Source organism: Engystomops pustulosus, chromosome 7 (genome assembly GCF_040894005.1).
Source record: "Engystomops pustulosus chromosome 7, aEngPut4.maternal, whole genome shotgun sequence".
Classification (NCBI taxonomy): domain Eukaryota; kingdom Metazoa; phylum Chordata; class Amphibia; order Anura; family Leptodactylidae; genus Engystomops; species Engystomops pustulosus.
Window position 1 is genome coordinate 56,582,770 of NC_092417.1, and position 25,120 is coordinate 56,607,889.

The window sequence follows — 25,120 nt, forward strand, 5'->3', positions numbered from 1 at the left end:
GAACCAATAAAACTATGTATGTCGCCTCTAAACAATGGAAGTAAGGTGAATACAACACCACATTGTCTTGGGCACCTCAATTGGCATCATGCAGTCTTTGATGTGATTTTAAAGCAAAAACCAAGAATCAGATAGCAGAATTTATTACAAAACATGTTCTACTTAGCCAATACATAAAATACACATACATAATATACATAAAAACAACACTTTTTACAGAGGGTCTTAAAATCTTCTGTAGCCATAAGTTTATTTTCTTGGTCCAGTCAAACAGTCTGCAATTTGCTGAAATAAAAAAAAAGTTATTTTATATAGGGACAATAAAGACAGCTAAAGTCTAGTGCAGTGGTGGCGAACCTATGGCACGGGTGCCAGAGGTGGCACTCAGAGCCCTTTCTAATGGCACAGAGGCCTTCACACCAACACAGAGTTTGCCAGACAGGACTTCCTCCTGCGGTCCAATACAGCCCAGGACGTGCCATGCCCAGCACCATTTTAAAGCAACATCCTTGGCTGCCAGGACTACAGGAGGAACAAGAAAGTGTGGACAAATTATCGTTGGAGTGCCTGCTCTGGGAGCCCTGATTGTTCCTCTTCATGGGACCCTGAATCCAAGTTCTCCATCATCTTTCTATTGTATTGGTGAACTCGGACACCAATACGATTGAAACCTGTGATACAGCAGGGATCAATAAGTTACTGCTTACATTGTCATGTTGTTGCCACTTTGCAACATGTAAGTGGCTTTTGGTTGTACTTTGGGAACTCTGTCTCCATAAGGTTTGCCATCACTGGTCTAGTAAGACATTAGGGAGATATGGAGTAGAAGCCTAAGACCATATACCGGACTACCAAATACTGTGTGTGCATTGTAGATCAGGTAAAGTGATCACTTAAGTTCTTATCTAAAAAGGATCACAAAGGTCTGTATCACAGAGTGACAAGTGAAAGCCAGTGCGATTCCGAAATTACCCCTCACCAATATAGCGATGCTGAGCGTGCAAATATAGCAGGCAGTAATGGTTAAGTGTACGCAAACTTTGAGTGAGACGCCTAGCGGTCTCAAGTTCCGCTAGGCATCCGTTCATAACGTGATGCTAGCCTACAGGAGGCGGTCCTTGGCCCGAACGCACATGCGTTTCCAGGGAAATGCATGCGATTGAAAAGCCGATTGCATGCGTTTCCCTGGAAAGCATCGTGTTATGAACGGACACCTTGCGGAACATGTGACCACGGCCTAAGCCTACCCGCGTCAGCGAACATGTGCTTTATTGGGCCACAAACAATAAATCTCTGGTTCATTGTTTGCAGTTTACCCACACACCAAAAACCTGGCCTACTCTGATTTTTGCAGCTCAAGCAGGGGGGCAGGGAAATCACAGCAATGTGTCTGAATCTATCAAAGGAAATCCTCAGTGCATCAAAGGATAACCCATGGACATATCAAAATCTGCAGGGAGTTATGCATTACTTGCCCTCATATACATGACTACATAGGGGCCATAGCCCCCACTGAGATCTGTTGTGCACGATGACACTGGTGAGCACACTGTCTCTCACTGCACAGTGAATGACCTGCTTAGCCGCAATTGACCCCCCCCCCCCCCCCATCCACTTGACAAAAATAGGCTGCAAATTTCCCCCAGTTTTCATCCACTTTGCACAAACACTTGTGTGCATGAGACCTTACACTAACCACCGGCAGCCAGTTGTCTTATAAAGGCAGAGAAACTAGTTACGTGATCACCTATTAACTGAGAAACACCTGCTTTGAATTTTACCTGTCTTCTGCTGTTTTATTAGATGGGTAGTAGACCTTAAAGGAAAATCCACTTCTAGGAAATGAACCCTAAAATAAAAGAAGGAATTGGTCAGTCTAGTCCTGACCCAGCTTCTGTGTAATGTGTCAATGTGATACCAAGCATTTTTTAAGAGGTTGCGGGCCTAACACAAGTTGATTCCACTCTGGACCCTTCAACCTACATAATGTAAGAGATCTTTATCTAGGGCTTAAAGAGGACCTGTCACCCCAAAATTAGTACCCCCATTCAAACAAACCTACTGAATCTACTCCCCGTCCCCTTTCTAATGCTGCCCATTTTAAAGTCCTGGCATTAACCAAACTTCAGTAATTGGCGCTATAGCACATGACACCTAACATACTTTATGTCCGATCGACGGACAAGCAGTCCAGCTTATTCATTAGGAGGCCGTCCAGGCACTGCTCTTCTCCACAGGCCGCCGCTCCCCGGGCTCCAATTGTCCTGCTGAGCGCGCGTAGTAGATGCCGGGAGCATGACGCCAGCAGCGCTTGCGCACTGGATGACACGATCGCCGGCATCTAGTGCATATGAAAAGAACTGGTGCCTGGGGGAGTGGTGGCCTGTGGAGAAGAGCAGTGCCTGGACGGCCCCCTAATGAATAAGCTGGACTGCTTGTCCGTCGATCGGACATCAAGTATGTTAGGTGTCATGTGCTATAGCGCCAACTACTGAAGTTTGATTAATGCCAGGACTTTGAAATGGGCAGCATTAGAAAGGGGCCCGGGGAGTAGATTCAGTAGGTATGTTTGGATGGGGGTACTAATTTGGGATGACAGGTCCTCTTTAAACCTTCTGCTTGCAGTAGTAAGTTGACTTTCGAATTAACCATTTTTAGACCGATACCGGGTTGAGAGCAGGAACCAAGACACACCAGTCTCTTAGAAAATGCAAAACTTGCAATGTTTATTAGTGCGCAGCTGCATATATAAGACACAAAATCATCAGCGTAGGGCCATGAAAAGGTGATAAAATACTGCAATGCTATTGCCCATAATGGACATACCAGAACATCCTCTTTACGACATTCTTCCAAAATGTTTATGAACTATGCCCCGTCTCTTCCAGAGGCCTTGTTCTCGTATAAACAGAATGTTTATACTAATTAGCTCTGTATAAATCACAACATGGGCTTCAAGTAGATAAGCTGCAGAAAAGATATGGTAGCAATAGGGAAGACACAGTAATTTCTAAACGGTTCGCACAAAATGAAGTTTGAATCATGACATGGCTGGACAGTGGTCAGCATAACCCCACAGCTAAGACTAAAATGGCGTCCATTTGGTTCAAAATGGCGTCTTGTAGAGAAGTACATCTCTTACAATAACATTTACTTATTTTGTGCTCCAGTTGAAAATCAGCTTGAAGAAGATCTTTCATCACTGTTAAGGAGATCGCACTGGTTTCAGACGCCATCTTGACTTAAAAAATCCCAAAATAAGGGACTGTCCGCCATTTTAAGTATTAGCCAAGGGTCACGCTGGGGGTCAAAGTACTGTCCAGTTCAAACTTCATTTTATGTAACCTGCTTGCTTGCCTGTTAGCCAATTCCCTTTGACATTTAATGAGAAGCCAGTCTGTCCATCTTTAGTTCAATATTAGGATTCTGGAGTCAGCTTATCTCCTTCTTCTCAGGAAATTAGTATAAACAATTTCTGTGTACAAGGTCCCTGAGAACTGAGCACAATTAATTAACTTTTTGTAGAATGTGCTGATGACCAATAGCTTTGTAGTATACTATTCACGCCTCTTTGATGACTCTTCTGTCTGTGACATCATGCATTTGAGATATTAAACGGGAGAAGATCTTTACATACACTAAGAGACTGATGTTTCATGGTTTTTATGTTCAAGTTTCTGGTACCAGGACAACCATGAAAGGGTTAATTAGGACTCACCTTACAAAAGTCAAGAGGGCTGTTGGGGCCCTGCATAAAAATCCTATAAATCACCTTCACCAACCACAACTCTTTATTAGGCATTGTTCCACCGATTCTGGTAGTTAGAATTTCTCTAGTCGCTACTGATCCCCAGCAATCAATGTCAATATTTCCATCCCTGGACTGCATTGCCCACCCATCGAAGCACAATAATCATAGTTCACAACCTAATATGCTAAATCTGCTCGCAGAAGTGTTGTCCTAAGATCGAATAGACAGCCTTGCACCGCTGATCTAACTATAGAAATCCAAAAGATAATGACATAAGCAGCTAAAGGAAAAATTACAACCAAGGTTTTTGTTTCAGAGGACCAAAACATATAACATGTCACATGACCATGAGGCAATAAGTCTTTTTTATGTGAATATACACACACAGCAGAAATGTTATTGTAATAACCACAATAAAAAAAGTAATTTCCCTCCACTGGTCCTATGTAGTCATCCCATAGATGTGTCCTAGGAACTGACCCAGCACATGGATGCATTTACCGAATGCCATGTATAGTCCTTTATCAGTTTGTAGTTTCTTGTATTTTATTTGTTCTGGTCAGTCAGAGTATTATCTAAAAGGTTAATGAACAGATGAAAAGAAAAAGTATATACACCAAATTAGAATTAACTATAAAGAAAAAATCTAAACTGGAACATTTCTAAAAAGCTCTTAATAAGATTTACAACACAATCAGACTTAAAGGGACAGTCATGAAGGTGTCTGATGAGAGCAGACGGATGGCTACACTAAGGAAATGTGTGTCTAGCACAATCTGCAATTGTGTTATGTCCATTATCAGACAAGGGTACAGGGATGAAAAGAAGGTGCCGCTTTAATTAAATGTTGTTACATAACAAAAGGATCTGCTAATAGAAAAGGAACCAGCATTTTAGGTGCTAATTTTTTTTTCTATTATGCGGAAAGAAAAAGTCCTCTCTCCACATGTGACCACAAACAAAGTAAATAAAGAGGAATACTTACAGGGTTGATGGTGAGACACTCAGTATTCAAGATGGAGAAAGGATCATATTTATCTGCAATTACTACCAGGTCAGGCAGAGGATATAAGCGCAAAGTATAATCATACGCCCAGTACACAGGGCTGACAAACAATGGAAGAGGCGTCAAGTGTCCCTGTGATAGGATCGTTTTCACAAACTTGGAGGGAAAAAAAAAGCAAATTGGATAGAAACGTTGATAAAATATAACACACTTGATATGTCTAACGCAAGCTGCAAGGTTTGAAGTAAATTACTTACATGATTTGGAATATCTAAACTGCTGCTAGGAAAGCGCACACAGTTCCTGCACATTTTATTTACCAAATCCTCTCGAAACACAACTATTTCCTGAGTGCAATATTGTATTCTGAGAACAGGGAAAAAAAAGTCACACATTAGTTTAGTCATTATTGATGGTTACTTGTTCATCAACTTCAGGTTCTTCTTTAACCTCAGCCACTTTTCAATGTTTGCGCTTACTCCCCTCATTTCAAAAGCGGAAACTTTTTTATTTTTATGTTTACAGAGATGTGTGAGTAATAGTAGCAAAGACTGGCTAGGTTCAGGAGTCCCTCATACTTTACTTTTTTTTCCCTTTAAGAAAACAGACGGGGCCTGTGACCAACCTATTATAAAAGTATTTATGAAAGTGGGGTTTATTTGCTGTGATGGTCTCTGCACAGTGTATGATTTTGGGTGCCTGCTTACATTATGCAACAGAAATTATTTCTACATCATATGTGAATCAATTTCATGTTCTAATCACAGTGTACAGGACAGGGCTCAGAGCAGCATAGTTATGTATGACACAGGGAGACTTTCTCTCCAGGAAACAGAGGCACCAAACTAATCATGATCACAGCAGGGAAGGGACTCCTTGTATCATGCATAAGTATGATGCAGAGTCCTCTTCTGGACACTGCACTCCTTGATTCATCACAATTATCTGAAACTGCCCTTACTTTGCAAGTTATGAAAGATGATGCAAAATTTTGGGAAGGGCAGGGGCTAATAAGGCGTGAGAGCAACAATGTAGTAGACACAAACAAGAAGGGGTTAAATTCATACTTGCAATGCAAATAATGCATGCATTATACAACATTAAATTAGCTTTGTTGTGATTGTAATAAAAACAGCAAAAGTTAAATCAATATAGTCAGTCTTTAGATTTGGATTGAAGCCAGATTTCTTAAAAAACTAGTTACCCACCAGCTTTGTTTGTATGATAAATGTAGGATAACATTTAAATAGGACTCTACATGGGGTCAGTAACATAATAATAGGGTATTTATCACTCCCCTACCACAACACAGGAAACACTGGGGGCTAATCACTGGCTGAGTGAGTCACCACTCCATCCCTAGCTTTTCCCAGGATGTCAGGACACATACAGGAAGCACAAGTCCTCCTTTAGAAACTTAATAGAATGAACCAAGAAAACACAAATTATTCCAGTGCTTGCAGATATATTGAAGGGACACACATGCTCTCACCTGCAAGGGTTTGTAGTGAAAATGGAGAAAGGCACTCGTTGTCTGAAGTCTGCTGTTATGTGTTCTGCAATAGGAGGTCTGCAAAATATGAAAAAGATTCAGCAAACATTTTTCAAACTGCACTGACTAATAATTTCAACACAAAAGAATGCTATGAAAGCAATCATAGTGATACCTTGGCAGGATGAAACCAGGGCCAGGGTCCTCAGGACCAGGTACAAACACAAATCGACTGCTGTGAAATGGGAAACAAGACCAACCATTATGAGAGATATTTCCTGTTAGAAGTTTCTTAGTGTCCATGCAGGGCCAGCACCAGCACTGGGCATAGCTGGCCAAGTACCAGGGCTGCTGGAGGGGCCCACATAAGGAATCAACGAGGGTGAAGGGGGTTGTATCGGAAAATTTTTCTTAAAAACACTTTTTTATTTAAGCCATAAATGGCAATAAGTCCTAGCGCGAAACACGTTATTCCAGTTTGTAAGTGCCTGTTTCATGTCCCAAAATTTGAGGAAAGGATCAACGCACCCCATTCGGATGCTCTGGAATACTGCATACTGTTTACAGGAGAGCGAACAGTGGGACCGGGAAGCGGCTTAGAGCATTGTTACAGGCATCAAAAGGAGTTGTGCCCTTGAAGCACAACTCTTAGAGGGGAGTGGAATACCACAACATTGATATACACATTATTAAGGGTAATACGCCATAGGAGCGCTCTCCGTCTCCTCTCGTCTCTCCACTCCATTTCTATAAGTGGAAATTTGGTTTTAACCCAGGCAGCAGACATGATAAAATACATCAGTTTTGACTGGAAAATGCTGGAAACTAATCCACTAACTACCAGCATGCTGTCCTAAATTCATTTCAAACATTTTCTTTTAAAGCACAAATAGAGATATATAATCAGAAAAGAACTGCATAGACCTTCAACCTTTACCTTTTGTGTATACTTGGGTATTCACATATAACGTCAGCCAGATTTTTCAAAGAGTCTATGAAGAAATACAGAGGGAGTAACCCTACTAAAACAACTAATAAAAGTATGATCTTCATTTGTTTTTGCAATACAATGAATAAAAATATAGATATAGATTTTCACAGCTCTATGGTCCTACACTTCATTAATCTTTTATTTATTTTCCATAGCTCATGAAGCAAACATATTTCAGAGATACACTGTACTATGTTGTGGCCTACGTCACCAAGACAAATTTAAGGGGGTGGTACAAACTTGGTTTAACCAGATCATTTATAAGAACTTAAAAAGGTAACCCACATCAAAAAAACAAAATTAACACAATATTTACTTTTCTAACCATACCTTTCAGGGACTGATTTTGATTTTTCCCATAGGGAGCTGAAGAGAAATTGCCACAGAAGATGAAACAAGTTGGAGGAGCTGTGGAGTAGCCTGAAAAAAAGTGGAAAAAATATCCTCATATGTCATCACTTTTTTCCCTACATTAAAGGTGCTGTACACCTCAAGATAAAAGCTGGTTTAATGTGACATTGTTTAAAAACAGTCATTTCCCCTTCTGTTCCAGCTGCCATTCTGGAGTTGTTACATGATGTAGGTCACAGTTACAGCCAATCTCTACAAACTCTTGTGTAGAGATTGCTGCATTAAACCAATGTTTTCCTTGAAGATAGACGACCCATTTTAAGGTAGAAAAGGGTAGACAATAAGGTCCATCATCTCGCTTTCCATATTTCAGCTACAGCGGAGATGTGAAGACATATGCAGACTTAGTAGTTCTTCATCCTTTATGATGCTGAGTGACAGGTAATGTACAAAGAAATAATTTTAATTTTTCCAATAAAGAACAATCATATTAATTGTTAAGGATGTAGCATATGCAGCTAGCTAACAGATATCCAAGGCTACCTCCACACAACTTTATCTCTGTCTGCAAAGCACTGATCTCTTGCCCATTTTTCATCAAGTCTTTTTTAAAGTATCTGAGACTTTAGTCTTCAAAAACAGTCCATATCTCACACACGTCATCCATTTATGCAGATCCGCAAAACAGGAGGCTGGCAAATAAGGTCAGTAGATGATCCCAACCCTTTGGAGAGTTGATTGTGTTACCTAGCAACTGATCTGCAAAAACGGACGACAAATGGTTGACACCTGTGTGGCATCTGTATTTTTCATGTTCTCAGATTTCTATGGAATGGCAGAGCCTCAAACAACCAAGAATAGGACACGTCCCGAGTTTTTTCTCAGAGGAAGTAGGCGATTACATAGGGCTGTAAAAACAAATGGCCATCTGTATGAGTCCATAAATCTGTGCCAAAACAACGGCTAGCACATGAGAAATAAGTTTGCTTGGGTGATGGTTAATAGAAATACTTTGCTGAGAGCCAATGCCGTTATGGTGCCTGCATTATGCATGTCCAAATGAAAAAAAAATATATATATATTTTTAATGCTAACTCAATGTTCAGTGTTATAGAAACATAACTGTCTGGCACTGAAGGACCACAGCTGTCCATAGGTTGTGCATGGTATAGCAGGTTAACAATATTCACTTCAGTAGAGCAATACCATACACAACCTATGGATGGATTTCGGTTTAGATAGAAATAGTTTTTTTATCCAAGAAATCCCCTTTAAAGTGAAAATTAAAAAATACCTGAAAACATGACATGAAGTTTCTCCATCACTTCAACCTGATCCAACCAAAGATCTGACAAAAACACGAACATGGCGTCCTCATTCTCTTCTTCCAGTTGTTTCAGTTTGACTGAAGCTTTTACAGATGTTGCTGAGGGTCCACCAAAGAAATTGGTATTACCATAATATGCCCTGAGAATACATATTCAAAAAGGTTTCACAGAAAGAAAACATGCTGTCAAAAATAAAATATGAATTCATTATTACCTACAAGAAAAAGGGAAATCAGATGCTGGATGACTGTCCATCCCCCAATGCTCCGTTATTGGATCAAGTCAGTTAACGCTACTCTTTTCCTTAAAAGTGGATATTTATTCATTGAAAGAAAGTTGGGGACAGATGGCTTAAATCGCCATTTACCGCTGTCCTAATTCCACTTAACCACACATTTATACACTGCTCAAAAAAAAAATCAAACTGTCCACTTAGAGAGCAACACTGAATCAATCGATTTTGCATGCTGTTGTACAAATGGAATAGACAACAGGTGGTTCTGCAGGTGGGGACCACAGACCACTTTTCAGTACCTATGCTTTCTGGCTGATGTTTTGGTCAATTTTGAATGTGGGTGGTCGATTCACACTTGTAGTTGCATGAGACGGACTCTACAACCCACACAAATGGCTCAGGTAGCGCAGCTCATCCAGGATGGCACATCAACAGAGCTGTGGCAAGGTGGTTTGCTGTGTCTGTCAGCGTAGCTTTCAGAGGCGATACCAGGAGACCAGCTCACAGCCCAACACCATTCAGGACGCTTGGAATTTGCCCGAGAACCCCAGGATTGACAAATTTGGCACTGGTGCCCTATGCTCTTCACAGATGGCAGGTTCACACTGATCACATATGACAGATGTGACAGAGTCTGAAGACGCCCTTGAGAGTGATAATCTGCAACAATCTTTAGCATGACCTGTTTGCAGTGGGTCAGTAATGGAGTGGGAGTGGAGCGCCACACAGCCTTACATGTGCTCGCCATAAGTAGCCTGACTGCCATAAGGTACCGAAAGGAGATCCTCAGACCCCTTGTGAGACCATATTCTGGTGTGTTTGGCCTTGGGTTCCTGCTAATGGAGGACAACGCTTGACATCATGTGGCTGTAGTGTGTCAGCAGTTCCTGCAAGATGAAGGCAATGAAGCTATGGACTGGCCCGCTTGTTTCCCAAACCTGAATCTGATTGAGCACATCTGGGGGATCATGTCTCCTCACTCCATCCACCAATGTCACATTGCACCACAGACTATACAGGAGTTAGTGGATGCTTTAGTCTAGGACTGGGAGGAGAACCCTCAGAAGACCATCCACAACCTCATCAGGAGCATGCCCAGGCGTTGTAGGGAGGTCATACAGGCACATGGAGGCCACACACACAATACTGAGCCTCAGTTTGAAAGCACATTTAAAAGTTGGATCATCCTGTACTGTGTTTTTCCACTTTCATTTTGTTTGAGAGACTCCAAATCCAGGCCTCTATTGGTTAAAAAATTTGGTTTCAATTACAGATTTTTTTTTTTTGTGATTTTGTTGTCAGCACATTCAACTTTGTAGAGAACAAAATATTCAATGAGAATATTTCATTCATTCAGATCTAGGATGTGTTATTTCAGTGTTCCCTTTATTTTTTGGGCAGTGTATAATGGCCTCTATGACCCAGAGTGTCACCTCCTGTTGCATTGTAAGTTGTGGACCTCGGGGTGGTGGTGCAGTGCAGTGCAGGTGTAATGTTGTACTTTTTGTTTGATTTTGGATTAGGTCTAGGTTTTCTATACTTATGACGTTGAAGTCTACACCTATGTTCCAGAAGATTTGACTCTACTAGTGGACTGTATACATCTCTATATATAAGCATACATTGTATCTTTTTACAGGTCCTACGTGACTAGCATGCTTGTGCTTGGACTGTTGCACGGTACGCGTCTCTACGTTCCCTTCAATAAAATGTATTGTGGATTTAAAAAACAAAAAACAAACATGACTGTACTTTACCGTGTTGTGCTAGAAGGTTCAGTAGGAGGAAAGCCGAAGGCATTTACATGAAATAATTTATCTTCGTACCAGCCTGTGTAGAGACAAACCACATATAATATATCGCTATTCTACACATTAAAGGGGTTGGCCACTTTACCTCATGTTATTTGTGATGTGCATGTAAGTGTAGGGTGCAGGATATTAGTAGGTATTTATTGGTCAATAACTGCTAATTGTTTATGGACAGATAGATCACATGACCCTCCATCTGCGGCCATTTTATGGATAGGAAAGTCTGGCTGATGAGGTAAAAGACAGGAAGCTTCACTTAACGTATCCAGAAAGCGGTGCAGAACTATTTTTAGATTTATACAGGTAAATTACCTAATATCCAGCCCCCCACACATTACAAAATACAAGAGGTAAAGTAGCCAACCTCTTTAAGGAAAATGTTATGATGTGCCGTGACATTACCTTCTGCAAGAACAAAACAGGACTCTGTGTACAAGCCACTATGGAACTGGTGAAATGAGGTTAAGGAAACAATATAAAAAAAAATAATAATAATATAGTCGACAATAAGGGCAAGTTCATAAAGCAATCTCTTCCACACAATACAGAGATTTTTCTTTGTATAAACTGGTGAATTTTAGGAAATGTGGCATGTCAACTTTAATAGAAAGACCCGCAGGTATTTCTATGTAGCAGAGGTGTAATATGCAGTTGAAGGAATCAGCTTCCTGTGCAAGTGAAGGAAAAAAAACCCCCACCTAAATGCTAACAACATTACTTAACCCCTTAATGACCGTCATATCAGGGTTTTTTTTTTACACCGGACATTAGGGGTACTTCTGACGCACTGCCTTTCTACGTCGGCACAACAGAAGATTGCAGGAGATCGACTCCTGTAAGTGGGGGTGTTGGGCTGTGTTATTACAGCCCAGAACCGGTACTAACAACCGGGATCGGAAAACCCACAAATCACCCGTTACATGTAAAAAACCAAATTACCTATATAAAACAAAAAAAATAATTATTTTTTCAAATACCCTCACAAAAAATGTCCCAAAATTGATCAAAAGAAGGGACATGCCCCAAAATGGTACAACCCTTAACGCAAAAAATAAGCCCTCAATCAGCTCAGTTAAAAAAGAAAAAAAAGCTATATAAATGAGGCATCACTGTAATCGGAGTGAACCAGAGAATATGTTTATGTTACCGTGAGCGGCCAAAAAAAGGGCTAAAATCCAAAACAAAAATTGACGATTTTCTTTGTGTGTACCTTAAAAATGAAAAAAAAAAAAAAAAAAATTTACTAATTTTACAGCCTGTACAATGCGACAATGCTGACCTGCTCTGAATGGCGCTGCTTTCATTCCATGCCCAGCCACTTACCCATACAGGAGTTTACCACTACATATAGGGTATGGGTACACTCGGGAGAAATCTTGGGAGACATTAGGTATCAAACTTTTCATCATTGTGTAATTTTTGGCCTAAAATGTATTTTACCAAAAAAAAAATTCAAAAGTTTCTAAATCGCACATCCTTAATGTTTTAGCTCCTGTAAAACACTTAAAGTGTTAGACTTTAAAATTGTTTTACATACATTAAGTTGTGTTTTTCTATGTGTATAGTGTATATTATATTTAGGCCTCTCAAATTAACTTGAAAGCCAAGTTGTCACTCAAAACATGAGTCTTGGCGGTTTTCATGAATATGAAAATTCTTGCACCTAGATTTCTATGCTAGTTAGTTATCAAGCTACTTGGGTGGTCTAACTAAATACCTAGAAAACAGAACATTTAAAACTTTGAAAACTTAGAATTTTTCAGAATTTTTTCAAAACTTAATTTTTTCCAGAACAAAACACAAAATTATGACTTAAATTGTTTAACTAATATGAAGAACAATGTGTCACGAGAAAACAATTTCAATATCACCTGGATATGTTAAAGCTTTCTGAAGTTATAACCAATTATCATGACATATGTCGGATTCTAAAAATAGAGTTTGGTCATTAAGTTGAAAACATTTACTTCTATGTAGCAAACAATGACTTTGTGTAAAAACTGTGAAAAACAGTTAGGACTTCTATTATTACGGCTTCTAAAAGGGAAAAATAAAGGATATTGCTTTACTGAGATCAAGCTGAACTGTTCCAGTGGGATCTTCCAGGTAATATTTGCCCTATCAATAAAATAGAAATCCTATTACTACACAGAAAAATTATGATACATTATAGCTACACCCATCTATATATCAAAACATTGCAGACAACAAATAAAGTTAAGTCCAAATCAAATAATTTATAGGGGGTATTACCATCTTACGTCATGGTATATCAATAGTTCTGATCTCAGTGGCCGCACCAATTGCAACAATGAAGGGACAATTTATCTTTGCATCCTCTGAAGATTGAGGCCACAAGAATTTCCCTACACATCCAGGACAAAGTTAAATGAGAACTACATGCACTTTTTAAAGATTAACGGGGGTACCTCTACTTCGTGACATAAAAACAGTATCAAGATTATTTTGAATTACTGACATGCTTGCCATTCACAAAAAATATGAAAAAGAATTGGTCTAGCTCCAGGAAATCTACGATTAAAACAGGTCATTATATTTGTATATCATTAAAACAATCATGGCCATAGGTTTTAAGAATGATATGAGCACCTTGCCATAAAGCAAAGGTGATAACTAAATGGCTCAGGGAACAAAACAGAGATTTTGGGTCCATGGCCTGGAAACTCCCCAGATCTTAATCCCATTTAGAACTTGGGGTCAATCATCAAGAGACGGGTGGACAAACAAAAACCAACAAATTGTGACAAAATGCAGCTGCCAGGGAGAATTGCAGAGGTCCTGAAGAAGAAGGGGCAACACTGCAAATACTGACCTGCTGCAGTAACTCATTCTAACTGTCAATAAAAGCTTTTGTTACTCACAATATGATTGCACTTGTATTTCTGTATGTGATAAAAACATCTGACAAACACACATAAAACCAGAGGGCAACAGACCATGTGAAAATATATTTGTGTCATTCTCAAAACTTATGGTCATGACTGTAGGATAGTAAATGAGATCGGGGGAACACAAAGTGTAAAGTAATAAAACGGTATGGCAGGCAAAGCCTACACATTTCATACTGTAAATCCTTATTCAATACTATGAATATTTTGTTTTCTCCTTTCCTGGAAAAGATTGTTTTGATGATGTTTAAATAAAATGACTTATTTTTAATTCTGACTTCCTCGAACTGGAAAATTCTTTTTGTTTTGTGGGGTTTCTCAGCCTGTGACCAAGATGCTCCATGCACGAAAGCCTCACATGGCGAACTCTGCAGGTGAGCCGACTCTTCACTTGTGTGTGACTTATCAATAGTGCATTTCTCTTACCTCTTTTAGCTGTGTTATCATTCCGAGGACAATCACCTCTCCCATCTTTGCTGCGCTGCCCAAGAGGTTTTCAACAGTTTTGAGCTATAAAAATAAATAAAGGAGTTAAGCCTGATCTGTGCAATTTAACTCTCTTATGACCTAAGACGCCAGTGGGTGCAGATCCAGAGTTTTCCAGTGCTCATGCGCTAGCTGGACCTGGTCTTTGGGTGTCAGAGACACCTGGAGACCCCAGTGAATGTTTTATTACAGGTTCTCCCTTCTCTGCTCCTCACAGCATCGCACTGAAGAAGCGTGATGCACGGAGGAGCAGAGGCGGTGCTGCCACCAGCTCCATAGACTAGGCGGTCTGAAGGGGTTAACCAAAGCTGCTAGGTCTAATCAGACCCAGTGCAGCTCTGACTAACATCAGCTCTAACAGGTGGTGGTTTCCCCCTGTAACAGAGGCTCTTGTACAGATCTCTCAGTTACAGGGGAATACTTGAAAAAGAAAAAAAAATCCTGAAGATGAGGTCACAAAAGACCCATGGGGGACATGAATAGTAAAAATATTCCTACACAAGAAATATGAATAAATATTAAAAATAAAATTGCATTTCCCCATATATAAAAAACAAAAACGCTACCACTACAAAAACACCGCCATAGTCACCCTGTTTGCAGAGACTATACATATATAAATATTATATATCAAAATGACCGAAACAAAATAGGGAAATCATTTGAAAATTAAAAACAAAAAAAACTAAACTAATATACATTACAAAAAAAACCCCCAATTTTTTCCATTTTTAACACCACAAATAAAAAAACCTTGCGTTTTAGCTAGCTCCGTGTGTCCCAAAAAAACACCGCAAAAAAATTTTTTAAAAGATTATGGCCCTAAAACTGCCACATATAAAAATTTGCTATTGATGCCCGGTCACTAGAGCCTTTTCAGACCACATCACTAAGGGTGATGGCAGACGTGCCGTCTTGGCTGCGTTTGCATTAAATTAACGCAAAACACCGGCGGCTCGTTCCCAATCGCAGGCGTTTCCATAGAAACGCCGATGCGATTGGGCCATGGCCCGTCCCAGTGGGTGCGGCTTGGTCTGCGTTTGCAAACGCAGCCAAGACGGCACGTCTGACATCGCCCTAAGGGGTTAGACAATTTCTTAAATACATAGGGGCGGGGACTTGGTGGCTTTTCCATTGTATTTACTCAATATTTAGACCTTTTTATTAATTCCTAATATATAAACTATGGCATTCAAAGAGAATTTACTCTCTTTTTCATATGAATGCACATAATATATTTGTTTTATTTGGCACATCCTACAATATGCCCTTGTATGGCGTTTGTACATATGGCTTTTTGTGTTAAAGCCTAGTTTGATTTTATAATATAGGATATTGTGTATGGTGGTATGGTTGTGTGAGTGAATGTCTTGTGTCTATGTATTCTTTGTTTTAATTGTTAGGACTGATCACAATTACTCCGGCCCTTATCCAGACTGTCATATGTTAATTTTTTTAATATTGTCAAATACTGTGGTAAGCTGGTCAGTGGTTGCATGAAAAATTCCTTTTTTTTTTTTTTTTTTTTTTTTTTTTTAAAGCCTAGTGTTATTTCCTTCCAAATTACCTGAAATTTACTTCTGTTTTCATCAGGATTCGCACCAATTACTGGTGGAGTGAAGAGCTCATGTCTGTGAGTTCTCTAGAATTCACAAAACACACATACATTATGGTACATTTAATTATTGCAGACAGAAATATTGGTTAAGTCATTATTACACACCATGTTTTTTGTAGTTCCTCAGCATAAACTATGGTAAAAATATTTCAGCATGTCTCACCTGTTGCAGTATTGTGTACCTTTCTCGAAATAATTCGGCTTTGTCTTTTGCACTTCCAAACAAATTTGGTTCAGGATAATTGGCTATTTTTATACTGCAGAATATAAGCAAAATAAAGACAAAGTGCAATGCAAATCAAAGATCAGCTTATACAAATAAAGCCTTTATTCTGCTATAACATATCCAATAAAGAAGAAATAAGCAATTTCACCATTTTGATTCTTTAGGCTTTTTTGTAAAGTATAAAGTTTAAACATTTGCAGGGTAAAAATGAAATATACGATTACTCACGGCAAAAACTTCTTTCGTTCAGAGTTATAGATGAATCGTGGGACGTCAAATGCTCCAATAATGTTGAAGATATGTTCTCTGAAACACAAAGTAAAAAGCTAGGAGTCTCCTGCGATCTTCCTGTACATATAAGCTTCTGACACTCTAAAGGACCTAGGTGCCATGGCCTTGACAGACATGGCACTTACCATGACACCGCAGTATTTGTATGACATATCAATAAAGTCTGCTGTTTCCCCAGACATCCTGGTGTGATATATATGGTATCCCTAACCTAATAATATTAATATAATAATACTTTCTTGTCTTGTTATTTTAGAATAAGGTGTTTCTTTTCTGTTTAGAAATGTAGTTTTGTTGCAGCTGTGTATACCTTTTGATGAAAACTGTATCTCTAGTTGGCTTATTAACCTACTCAATGCATACAATAGTCATTCCTATTGCAATATAATCTGAATTTTTTGGGGGGCCTGACAGACTCCTTAAAGTGAAGGGTAGAAGAGAATTCTTCTGAATAAAACTTTGGCCGGCCAAACATATCTCCTGCAGTGGGTGCAACTGGTGACATGCAGAGTTGTTCAAATAAATGGTTGACAACAAGAGTATAGGGAAATGGTATTTGTTAACCGGTTGATGCTATGATTAAAGGGGAAGCATCGGGAACTAAAATAGATAAATAAACCTCTGATACTGACCTCTCTCTGTACTTCTGTTCACCCATAACGCCAACCGCCTCAATTTGTATACAGAAGCCGGCTGTGCTGTTCCACAATTCCAGCTAGAGGAGATTCTGGCAGCAGCAGGTGCACAACAGTGGTTGGGAAAGGGTGGCACTGCAGGCTTCTGTACACAACACAGGCCGGTAGTGATGGACGTTTTTGCAGAGTGCAGAGAGAGGCAAGCATATAAGGTTTATTTTTACAGCCCCACAGCCAAATATAAAGTTTTTTTTTTTTTTTAAATCCTAGTCAACCAATTTAATAAAGGAAAGTGATCAACCATAAGCCCCAAAGTTTATCAAACTGATAATAGGAAATTATTTTATACTATATCTACCAGGTACTGATTTTTTTCTGAAAACATTTACTGTCAGTACATTCATAATATGATCCATTGAATTATCATATAGGTAATTCTGAAGTGTTATCTTACATGGTTTCATCACAAGTGCGACTACACTCCTGTACTGCAGTCTCCACCACCGACTTCTCAATCATATTAGAAGACACTAAATGGGAATAAAAACAAAACACCTAATTCGGAATGAGACTTGAACATACAGCCATCTTATAGGTTTGTGCAATTATTTCCTCATGAATATAATTGTAGATTCACAGGTTTTTTTTATTTTTTTTATTCAGCATATGAGAAGAGGTAAAATACTTACATGGCTGCTTCTCCACGGCATCTATGATGCTGTCAATGACATCCTCAAGCTCTACTTCATTTACAGATCGGAGAACTTCACTGAGAAACTTGCTGGCCTCCCTGAAATAGACACAGATGTACCTTAAGGTCTTCATGCACTCCTTTTCAATGGAACATTCAACACTATGGCACTGCTGAATAGAAAAGCATTGAATGGAGCGGTAGTGCCCAGATTCTAGGTCTAGTGATTGGTAGAGGTCCCAGCAGTTTAACCTCACAATTCCTTACACTTACCATCTATCTTATGTATTTGTATACAAGGATGTTGTGAACGTGTGGTAACTTCATTAACTACATTCACACATCAGATTTTGGCATGAATTTTCCATTGAAAAAAAAAATAAAAATCTGTGCCAAAATCTCCAACTTCAGTGTAAGGCTTCCAGCACATGCTTACAAAAGTAGTGACCTGCCCTTTATCCTCATCATAATCCATGCAAATCCTGCTAAAAATATAAGACATGTCAGTCACTTTCCATCAAAAATTCCATGCAAATTCTGCTATGCTGCAAAGACAGAATCGGCATCAAAGAAGTGGACAGTGTTGAAAATGCTATATATAAATCTGATCTATATATTAATCAAACCCAAGTCTCCCTCTTTTCATCAGCCCAAGAACTACATGTTCGGCAGTGGAGAAGATTAAGCCATGTTGTCCTGATATTAAGAAAATTTGGTTAATCTTTTCCATAATGTATGTATCCAATCTGTACAACGCATCTGTTTAAGTGTCAGTAAATGCAGCTGCCCTACAGGATCAAAATAGTCTTTTTTGCCAACCCCAACATTTAAAAAGTGGTAATGGTGCTATGCAGAATATTTTCACAATGATTGGAATATTCCTGTATAAGCTGCCTATTGTATATCCCAGGATATCACAGGCTCCCAAGTACTTTCTTGCCGTCAGCAGTATTAGAAAGTTGTAGATGGCTACTTGTACAATACAAGGACTCTCGGCTCCACAATATGCTTCCTCTGTCTTGTGTCATCAGGGGGGATTGAGGCTAAATGGCCTCCAAGAGGTTTGACTGTGATCTCTCTTGTACACGAATGTCATTTTGGGATGCGTGCTAGCCATTAGATTCAGCAGCCATCACTAAGCCTCTTTATAACCACAAAAAATGGACAAGAGACCTGTGGTGCCTGGATCTATGAGTGTGTCCCTGGCTTATTACACTTTATTTTGTTGTTAGATGTCCATAAAGAGGACCAGTCACCCCCAAAAAGACCCCCACCAAATATGACCTCCATAATCTTCTCCCCAGCCCATCTCTATATATGCCAATTTTTTCAAATTTATGTTGGGAAAGTTGGTTGTAAAAGATCTGACCTCTTACAAAATAAGAGGTCGTATCTTCGTATCCCCTGCGCTGGCAGTCAGCTTTAATCATGAGGGGGCTGGCTGACACTCCCCCACCACGCCCCTGTCAGCGGGGACCTGTAAGAATAGCCGGCAGCATTGCATATATTGCGCAATCGCTGCTAGCCGTGCCGTACTTACTCACAGCACCGGCCAGCCGCGAGGACAGCAGCTGTGGCGTACTTAATCACAGCCCCGGTCAAATATATATAATTGTGCAATATATGCGATGCTGCCGGCTTCTCTTAGCTGACAGCAGCATGGAAGCGCCTGCCCCCTCATGAATAAAGCTGACTGCCAGCGCAGGGGATCAAGGATCCGACCTCTTATTTGGTAAGTGGTCAGATCTGTTAAAACCAACTTTCCCAAAATAAATTTAAAAGACATTGGCATAAATAGAAATGGGCTGGGGAGAGGATTATGGAGGGCATATTTGGTGGGGTCTTTTTGGGGGTGACAGCTCCTCTTTAAACAGTTAATATCTTCAGTTGTCTGGCACCTAAAAACACAATCCTAGTATCAAATTGAAGAGGGGATTATTTGTCAGATAACAGTATTGTGACTTGTGATCCAAAGTAATAGCCCTCTGATATATACCGCCCCCTCCATTCTCTTAGACAGCAGGCAGTAGAGAGGAGAAGCAAGGGGGCTGCAGAGAAGAATATGCTCACAGCTTGTAGATAACACAAATTATCTGCTTCTATAGCTAAACATGGGGGAGAGGCAACTAACTTATGTTCATGTTATTAACCATCTCCTACATAGAACAATCAGAGAGCACACTGTAGGGATCTCAATACATATTACACCCAATTAAATGTGACCTTTGTCATCTCATTAGTTGGGTTTCGGGATATAAAGGGGAAGATTTATCAGAAGTGTCCGAGGCAAAACTGTTCTAGTTGTCCATGGCAACCAGAGCTAAGTTTATATTTTCCCAAAGCGGTTTATAAAAGTAAAGCTTAGTTCTGATTCATTTCCATGGGCAACTAGATCTGTTTCCCCATCTTCCCATAGTTTTTATGTGGGCAGTTTTCCGTGGTAAAAGACACCACCATATTACTGGTGGTAGACTGATCTAATTAGCATTACGCAGGGGATGCGGGAAGTCTTGTTTATTAGTCATATGGCCTCGGAATTAAAGAGAAAATAACTTTCTATGAATATGTAAAAGAGCCCGAGGCGGTCAGGCTGACGTCACCCGAGCACCTCATGGCTCCAACAACAAATAATCATTACCCCCAACTCTTCAGACAACCTATTGTCTGCAAATCCTGCGCAAGAACACCATTCCTTGCGCAGCGAGAGTTGCGGACATCACCGGCTATCTGTGAAGAGTGGCGGAGCACAGGTAATCTGCTGGTAGGTGTCCATTAAAGGGGTTGTCCACTTATAAATACATTTGTTCCATTAGACACATCGGTGTGTATATGTATCTGTACTCTCTCACATATCTAGGTCATTCCCATGGCAGCAAGCAAAGATCTTAAAACCATGGTATAAGTAATCTCCAGTGTATAATGTATGGGCCTAAAGTGGTGAACATGCGCCCCCTATAATCTGTAACACACAACTACAGCCTCCCGGCATCACACCCAGGCACAGTTGCCCTCTGTACACGGCTACTCACGCCCGTAGGAGGAGGCCATGCATTTTGAAAGCAGAGGAAACTTTACTCTTCAGTCTGTCAGCTGCCATCTCGAAAAGTTCGCGCCAAACCCCACACACAGCTGCGATGACGTCATTCCGTAAACATGCTCTCTGTTTCACAGGAAGATTGACAATAGGGGACTAAGCACTATGTCCTCTGAAGTCCACATTCCGCCGCCATTTTTCTGGAGACCAAAGTTTCCCAGACTCTAGTGTTATAAACCAAGTAATACAGTCGGCGTCTTTCATAAACAATTATATTTTCCCGTCCATAACTAACATGTAAATGATAACTATAGTGGACAGAGTCCCTCGTATATGAATAGCTGCGAGATGACACCGTAAACATAAACGCGGAGTGAAATTTGTTCCTCGCTGTCCACCGTCCGTCTGTGTTATCGCTATGATAGGGATGATGTTGACAGTTGGGGGAGCGCATATGCGACCACACTGACAGGTTATGGCCGCTGTACAACGCTTCAGTGTGGCGGAGGAGAGGAGCGGTCACTGCGCCGCCATGGACCAGCACTGTCTCTATGTGTGGGGGGGATACGTGGTAAGAGGTGGTCGCATGTGTGTGGACGTAACGCGTGTAGGCAGCCCGAGTACTGTGGGTCTGACTATGGTGCATTTACTACTGGGGGCGTGAATGTTGGTTGTGTCAATGGAACCTTCAGTAACAGAATATTGAATCCCATACACACTGCAAAATCCGCTTTCTGCTACAGACTTATCGTTCACAGCGTGTCATTTATCTGCTGCGGATCCTGATGCAGTAATCAGTCTTTTGGCCTGTTTTTAAGCAGTCCGTTAAAGAGCACATGCGTTAAAAAAACCCCTGTTTTTAACCTGTTTGACCTGTTGTAATCAAGATTATTGGGAAAGCGGCCCAAAAACGGGTTCACAGCTCCACGCACACGGGCCGTTGTTGGGGCGTTTTTAAGCAGTCCGTTATAAAACGCATGCGTTTTTGACCCGTTTCAATTAAGATAATTGGTAAAACCAGTCAAAAAATGGATGTGTTTTCAAAAAAACTAAAAACTCCACGTGTGCCGCCGGCCTAAGTCTGTGGCTAATTTTGGGGACTTTTTGTATAGTTATTTGTGAAAATTAAGACATTGAAAACTGCCTTTTTTTGGAGCTAACTTCTGATCGCATGCATTTCAGTGGAAACTCGTATGCAATCGGCGAAGCCCTACCCTTCCTCTTTGAATTATGAAATGCGTCAGTGGTTGTGCTCCCGAGCCTACAGCATCATCACAGGAGCAGGACCAGTTCTCAAGTTGTCAGAAAAAGCTGGAGACCTTAGGTAGAATTGGTGCATCTTTCCCCACAGCATCGGGCTGAAGCAGCACAATTTAAAGAGAAGGGGAGGTGGCTGTCACATGACCGCTGGGTCTGTAAGGGATAGTCAGAGCTGCTGCGTCTGATCAAACATCTGCCCTCACAGAGGGTCACTCTTCTACTTACCCCAGTTATAGGTGAAAAGCAGATTGACGCAGCCATTTTTTAGCTTACAGCTCAGCCCCGTTTTTGGAATTTAGATAGATTTACCATATGTCTACTTTAAATTTTCATAATTTTTGTAATGTCTGGGTAATATATTTTGATGTCACGAGGCTTGCAAATCAAACATAGGTTTTTCGTTTTTTTCAGAATTTTCTATTTTGGGGATAAATACAGTTTTGAATTAAATTTTACATATTCAACATCAAAAACCCCCTACATTATCAACCCATTTTCAAATCTGCAGCCCTCAACCTATCAGAAACAAGATTTGGGAAGATTGTTGACCCCTTGAGATCTTCATAGTAATTGAATCAAAATTTAGGTGAAATTTAGAATGGTCAAATTTTGTCAGTTATACGTCCATTTAGCCCTAAAATTTACACAATTCCAAAAGATAAAAAGAGAAAACCCATCTTCTAATTTATTATGCAATTTATTCCCGCACATGTGGCCGTTACTTGTTTTATGGGCGCACAGCGAGGCACAGAGGGGAAGGAGCACCTTGCACCTGCCAGGATTTTAGTTTCCTCATTGGCCCCATTTGCAGGCTATACAATTTTTTTTCACAGCGTTCATCATGTGGGTTCAATAATGATATAATTTTATTATATGGGTTGTTAAACTAATTAGGTTAAACTAATAAAATGGAAGGGATTTGGTGTTTATATAAAGAACATATGATATTATTATTATTTCATGCATTAACCAAGCTTCATCTCTGTCAGCTCTCAAGCAAACAATTGATATGTATTTGAATATCTCCTATTATAAAATATCATAAATTAAAGTAAAAGTCAGATCCTTCTAAATCCTTTTGATAGTGAGTAATCTGAAAATAGATTATTCATTTATGTGCTCACAAGGTGCACATACTTGAGGATTGAAATTGGGCCATCAATAGATTTCATAATTAAAGGGGTTTTCCCACGAAGAAAAGTTAGGCCCTGGATAGAACTAGGGTGTCTAAAGGCATACTATATACTTCACAACGCTGGGGAAGAGCAAGTTTACTTAATATGGAAGCATATGGTTAAGCTTGTCTGTTGGATCTAATTAAAATTGTATGGTTGCAGGCTTAGAAGGAGAATTGGTTTTGTATTTAAGAGGAAATATTTTAAAACTTTTTCAATTAAAGATCTGCTGGTTAGTATTTGGCTAGGTTTAGATAGGACCCGAATCTTAAAGATTGCTTGCAACCTTACCCCTCTATTACTTATAGGAGAGGGAAAAATCTACGGGATAGGTTGGTTCACAGCCATCTTGAACCGGCTCGAGTGGCAACTACATGGCTTTCGCCTTGGACCGGCACCTTCAAATGTGGAGACTGCAGCGTCTGTACACTGGTCCTTCTAGGGGACACGTTTCAGGGCGTGAGCACGGGAGAGACATTCTCCATCAGGGACTACTCCAACTGCCGTACTGAAGGAGTGGTATACATGCTTACATGCCCGTGCCCGCTCAACTATGTAGGAAAAACCCATCGTCCGGTTAAAATCAGGATACAGGAACATATGGGCGACATTAGAAACCACCGGGAGACGACAGTAGCTAGACACTTTGCAAATGAACACAGCAGTAACCCTAAGTGTTTACGCTTTCAGATCATCGAGAAGGTTAGACCACCCAAACGGGGAGGCAATTGGGATAGGCTGATCTGTCAAAAGGAGACTCGATGGATTTACACCCTTAGGACCATTGAGCCAGACGGCCTCAATGAGAGCTTGTCTTTCACTAGTTTCCTGTAATTCTAATAGCCATTCTAGCTTACCTGTGCAATGGATATGGTGCATTCTTGAATTAGGTGCAGTATCATAGGGCCCTCTTCTTCACCCTCTCGAAGCCTAGTATCCTGTTCTGGCAAATGCTCTACACTGTGTTGGCCTATTTTTATCTTATCTTATGTCTCTATATCTCCATGGCTCTCCATATTCGTCTTAGTTACACTCAACAGTTTGGCACTCTAACCTAGCATAATCACGACTATAGGGCTTCACTACCCCATTACATCATGAATGAGGTCTTATTCTATATTGTCTATTTTTAGACGGTCCATTACTGGCAGATCGCAACTATACAACACCCCATCGGGGACGCTAAGTGATAAGTATCCTTTTATTCCCTCATAAATTAAACTTACCTCATGGATCCGTGTCCTATACATATCTAGGAGTGGCCTATAATATTGTTTACCTTCGCCCGCACCTCCTCCAATGCTTGTGACCCGCGTCATAACGGGGCGGTCCTTTGGGCATGCCAATGACGCGTGGTCACATGATCGGAGGCCCGATGACGCACGGTCACATGACCGGAAGTCGGTTCCGGCCTCCGGCTTTTCATTGGATATACCATCCTTCAACGTGAATGGGGCGGGCCCAGTGCGGAGGGGTATGTTACCCAGGCCCGTTCCCATTGGCTAAGGGCCACCCCGTGAGGACAATGGAGGGCGTGGCGTAAACTTTATATACCCGGCGTTCCCCGCGGGCGGTAGCCGCTATCATCAATGCGGGGAGACGCTGTATCAGTGTTTAGATAGACTAAAAATGAATATCTAAGTCTAGTCTATTAACTTAGTACATCATGATCCCTGATGAATGTAATCAGGAAACGCGTCGGATCATATAAACTATCATTAGGAGAGCTAGTGGGGGATAGTCAATACATTAGAGTAGCTCCGTAGAGTCCAGATATGCAAATACTCTAGGACTGATAGGTTTACCACTCAGACTACCCTATCATCCACA

The 25,120-nt window shown here is 40.4% G+C and overlaps 2 protein-coding genes across 5 annotated transcripts in view; one reads left to right on the top strand and one right to left on the bottom strand.

Moving 5' to 3' along the window:
- Window positions 1-127: 127 nt before the first annotated feature.
- POLE2 (DNA polymerase epsilon 2, accessory subunit) lies at window positions 128-21,312 on the bottom strand. The gene is made up of 19 exons (XM_072115999.1): window positions 20,851-21,312; window positions 17,820-17,920; window positions 17,585-17,660; window positions 16,433-16,510; window positions 16,142-16,235; window positions 15,928-16,002; window positions 14,301-14,384; window positions 13,027-13,083; window positions 11,368-11,416; window positions 10,912-10,984; window positions 8,886-9,058; window positions 7,571-7,660; window positions 7,187-7,241; window positions 6,425-6,484; window positions 6,250-6,327; window positions 5,015-5,123; window positions 4,737-4,913; window positions 1,782-1,849; window positions 128-285 (listed from the first exon to the last, which is right to left on the bottom strand). The coding sequence occupies exons 1-19, from the start codon at window positions 20,916-20,918 to the stop codon at window positions 267-269; spliced, it is 1,584 nt and encodes a 527-aa protein (XP_071972100.1). The 5' UTR covers window positions 20,919-21,312; the 3' UTR covers window positions 128-266.
- Window positions 21,235-25,120, top strand: part of KLHDC1 (kelch domain containing 1) — a 28,049-nt gene continuing 24,163 nt past the window's right edge. For 2 of the 4 annotated variants that reach the window (XR_011848861.1, XM_072116002.1), the window contains exon 1: window positions 21,235-21,426. Coding sequence is in view for 3 of the 4 variants with exons in the window: in XM_072116002.1 (XP_071972103.1) it covers window positions 21,331-21,426 (96 nt within the window). In the remaining variant the exon portion in view is untranslated. The remainder of the gene's footprint in view (window positions 21,427-25,120) is intronic. The other 2 variants (XM_072116001.1, XM_072116000.1) reach the window with 2 other exon arrangements.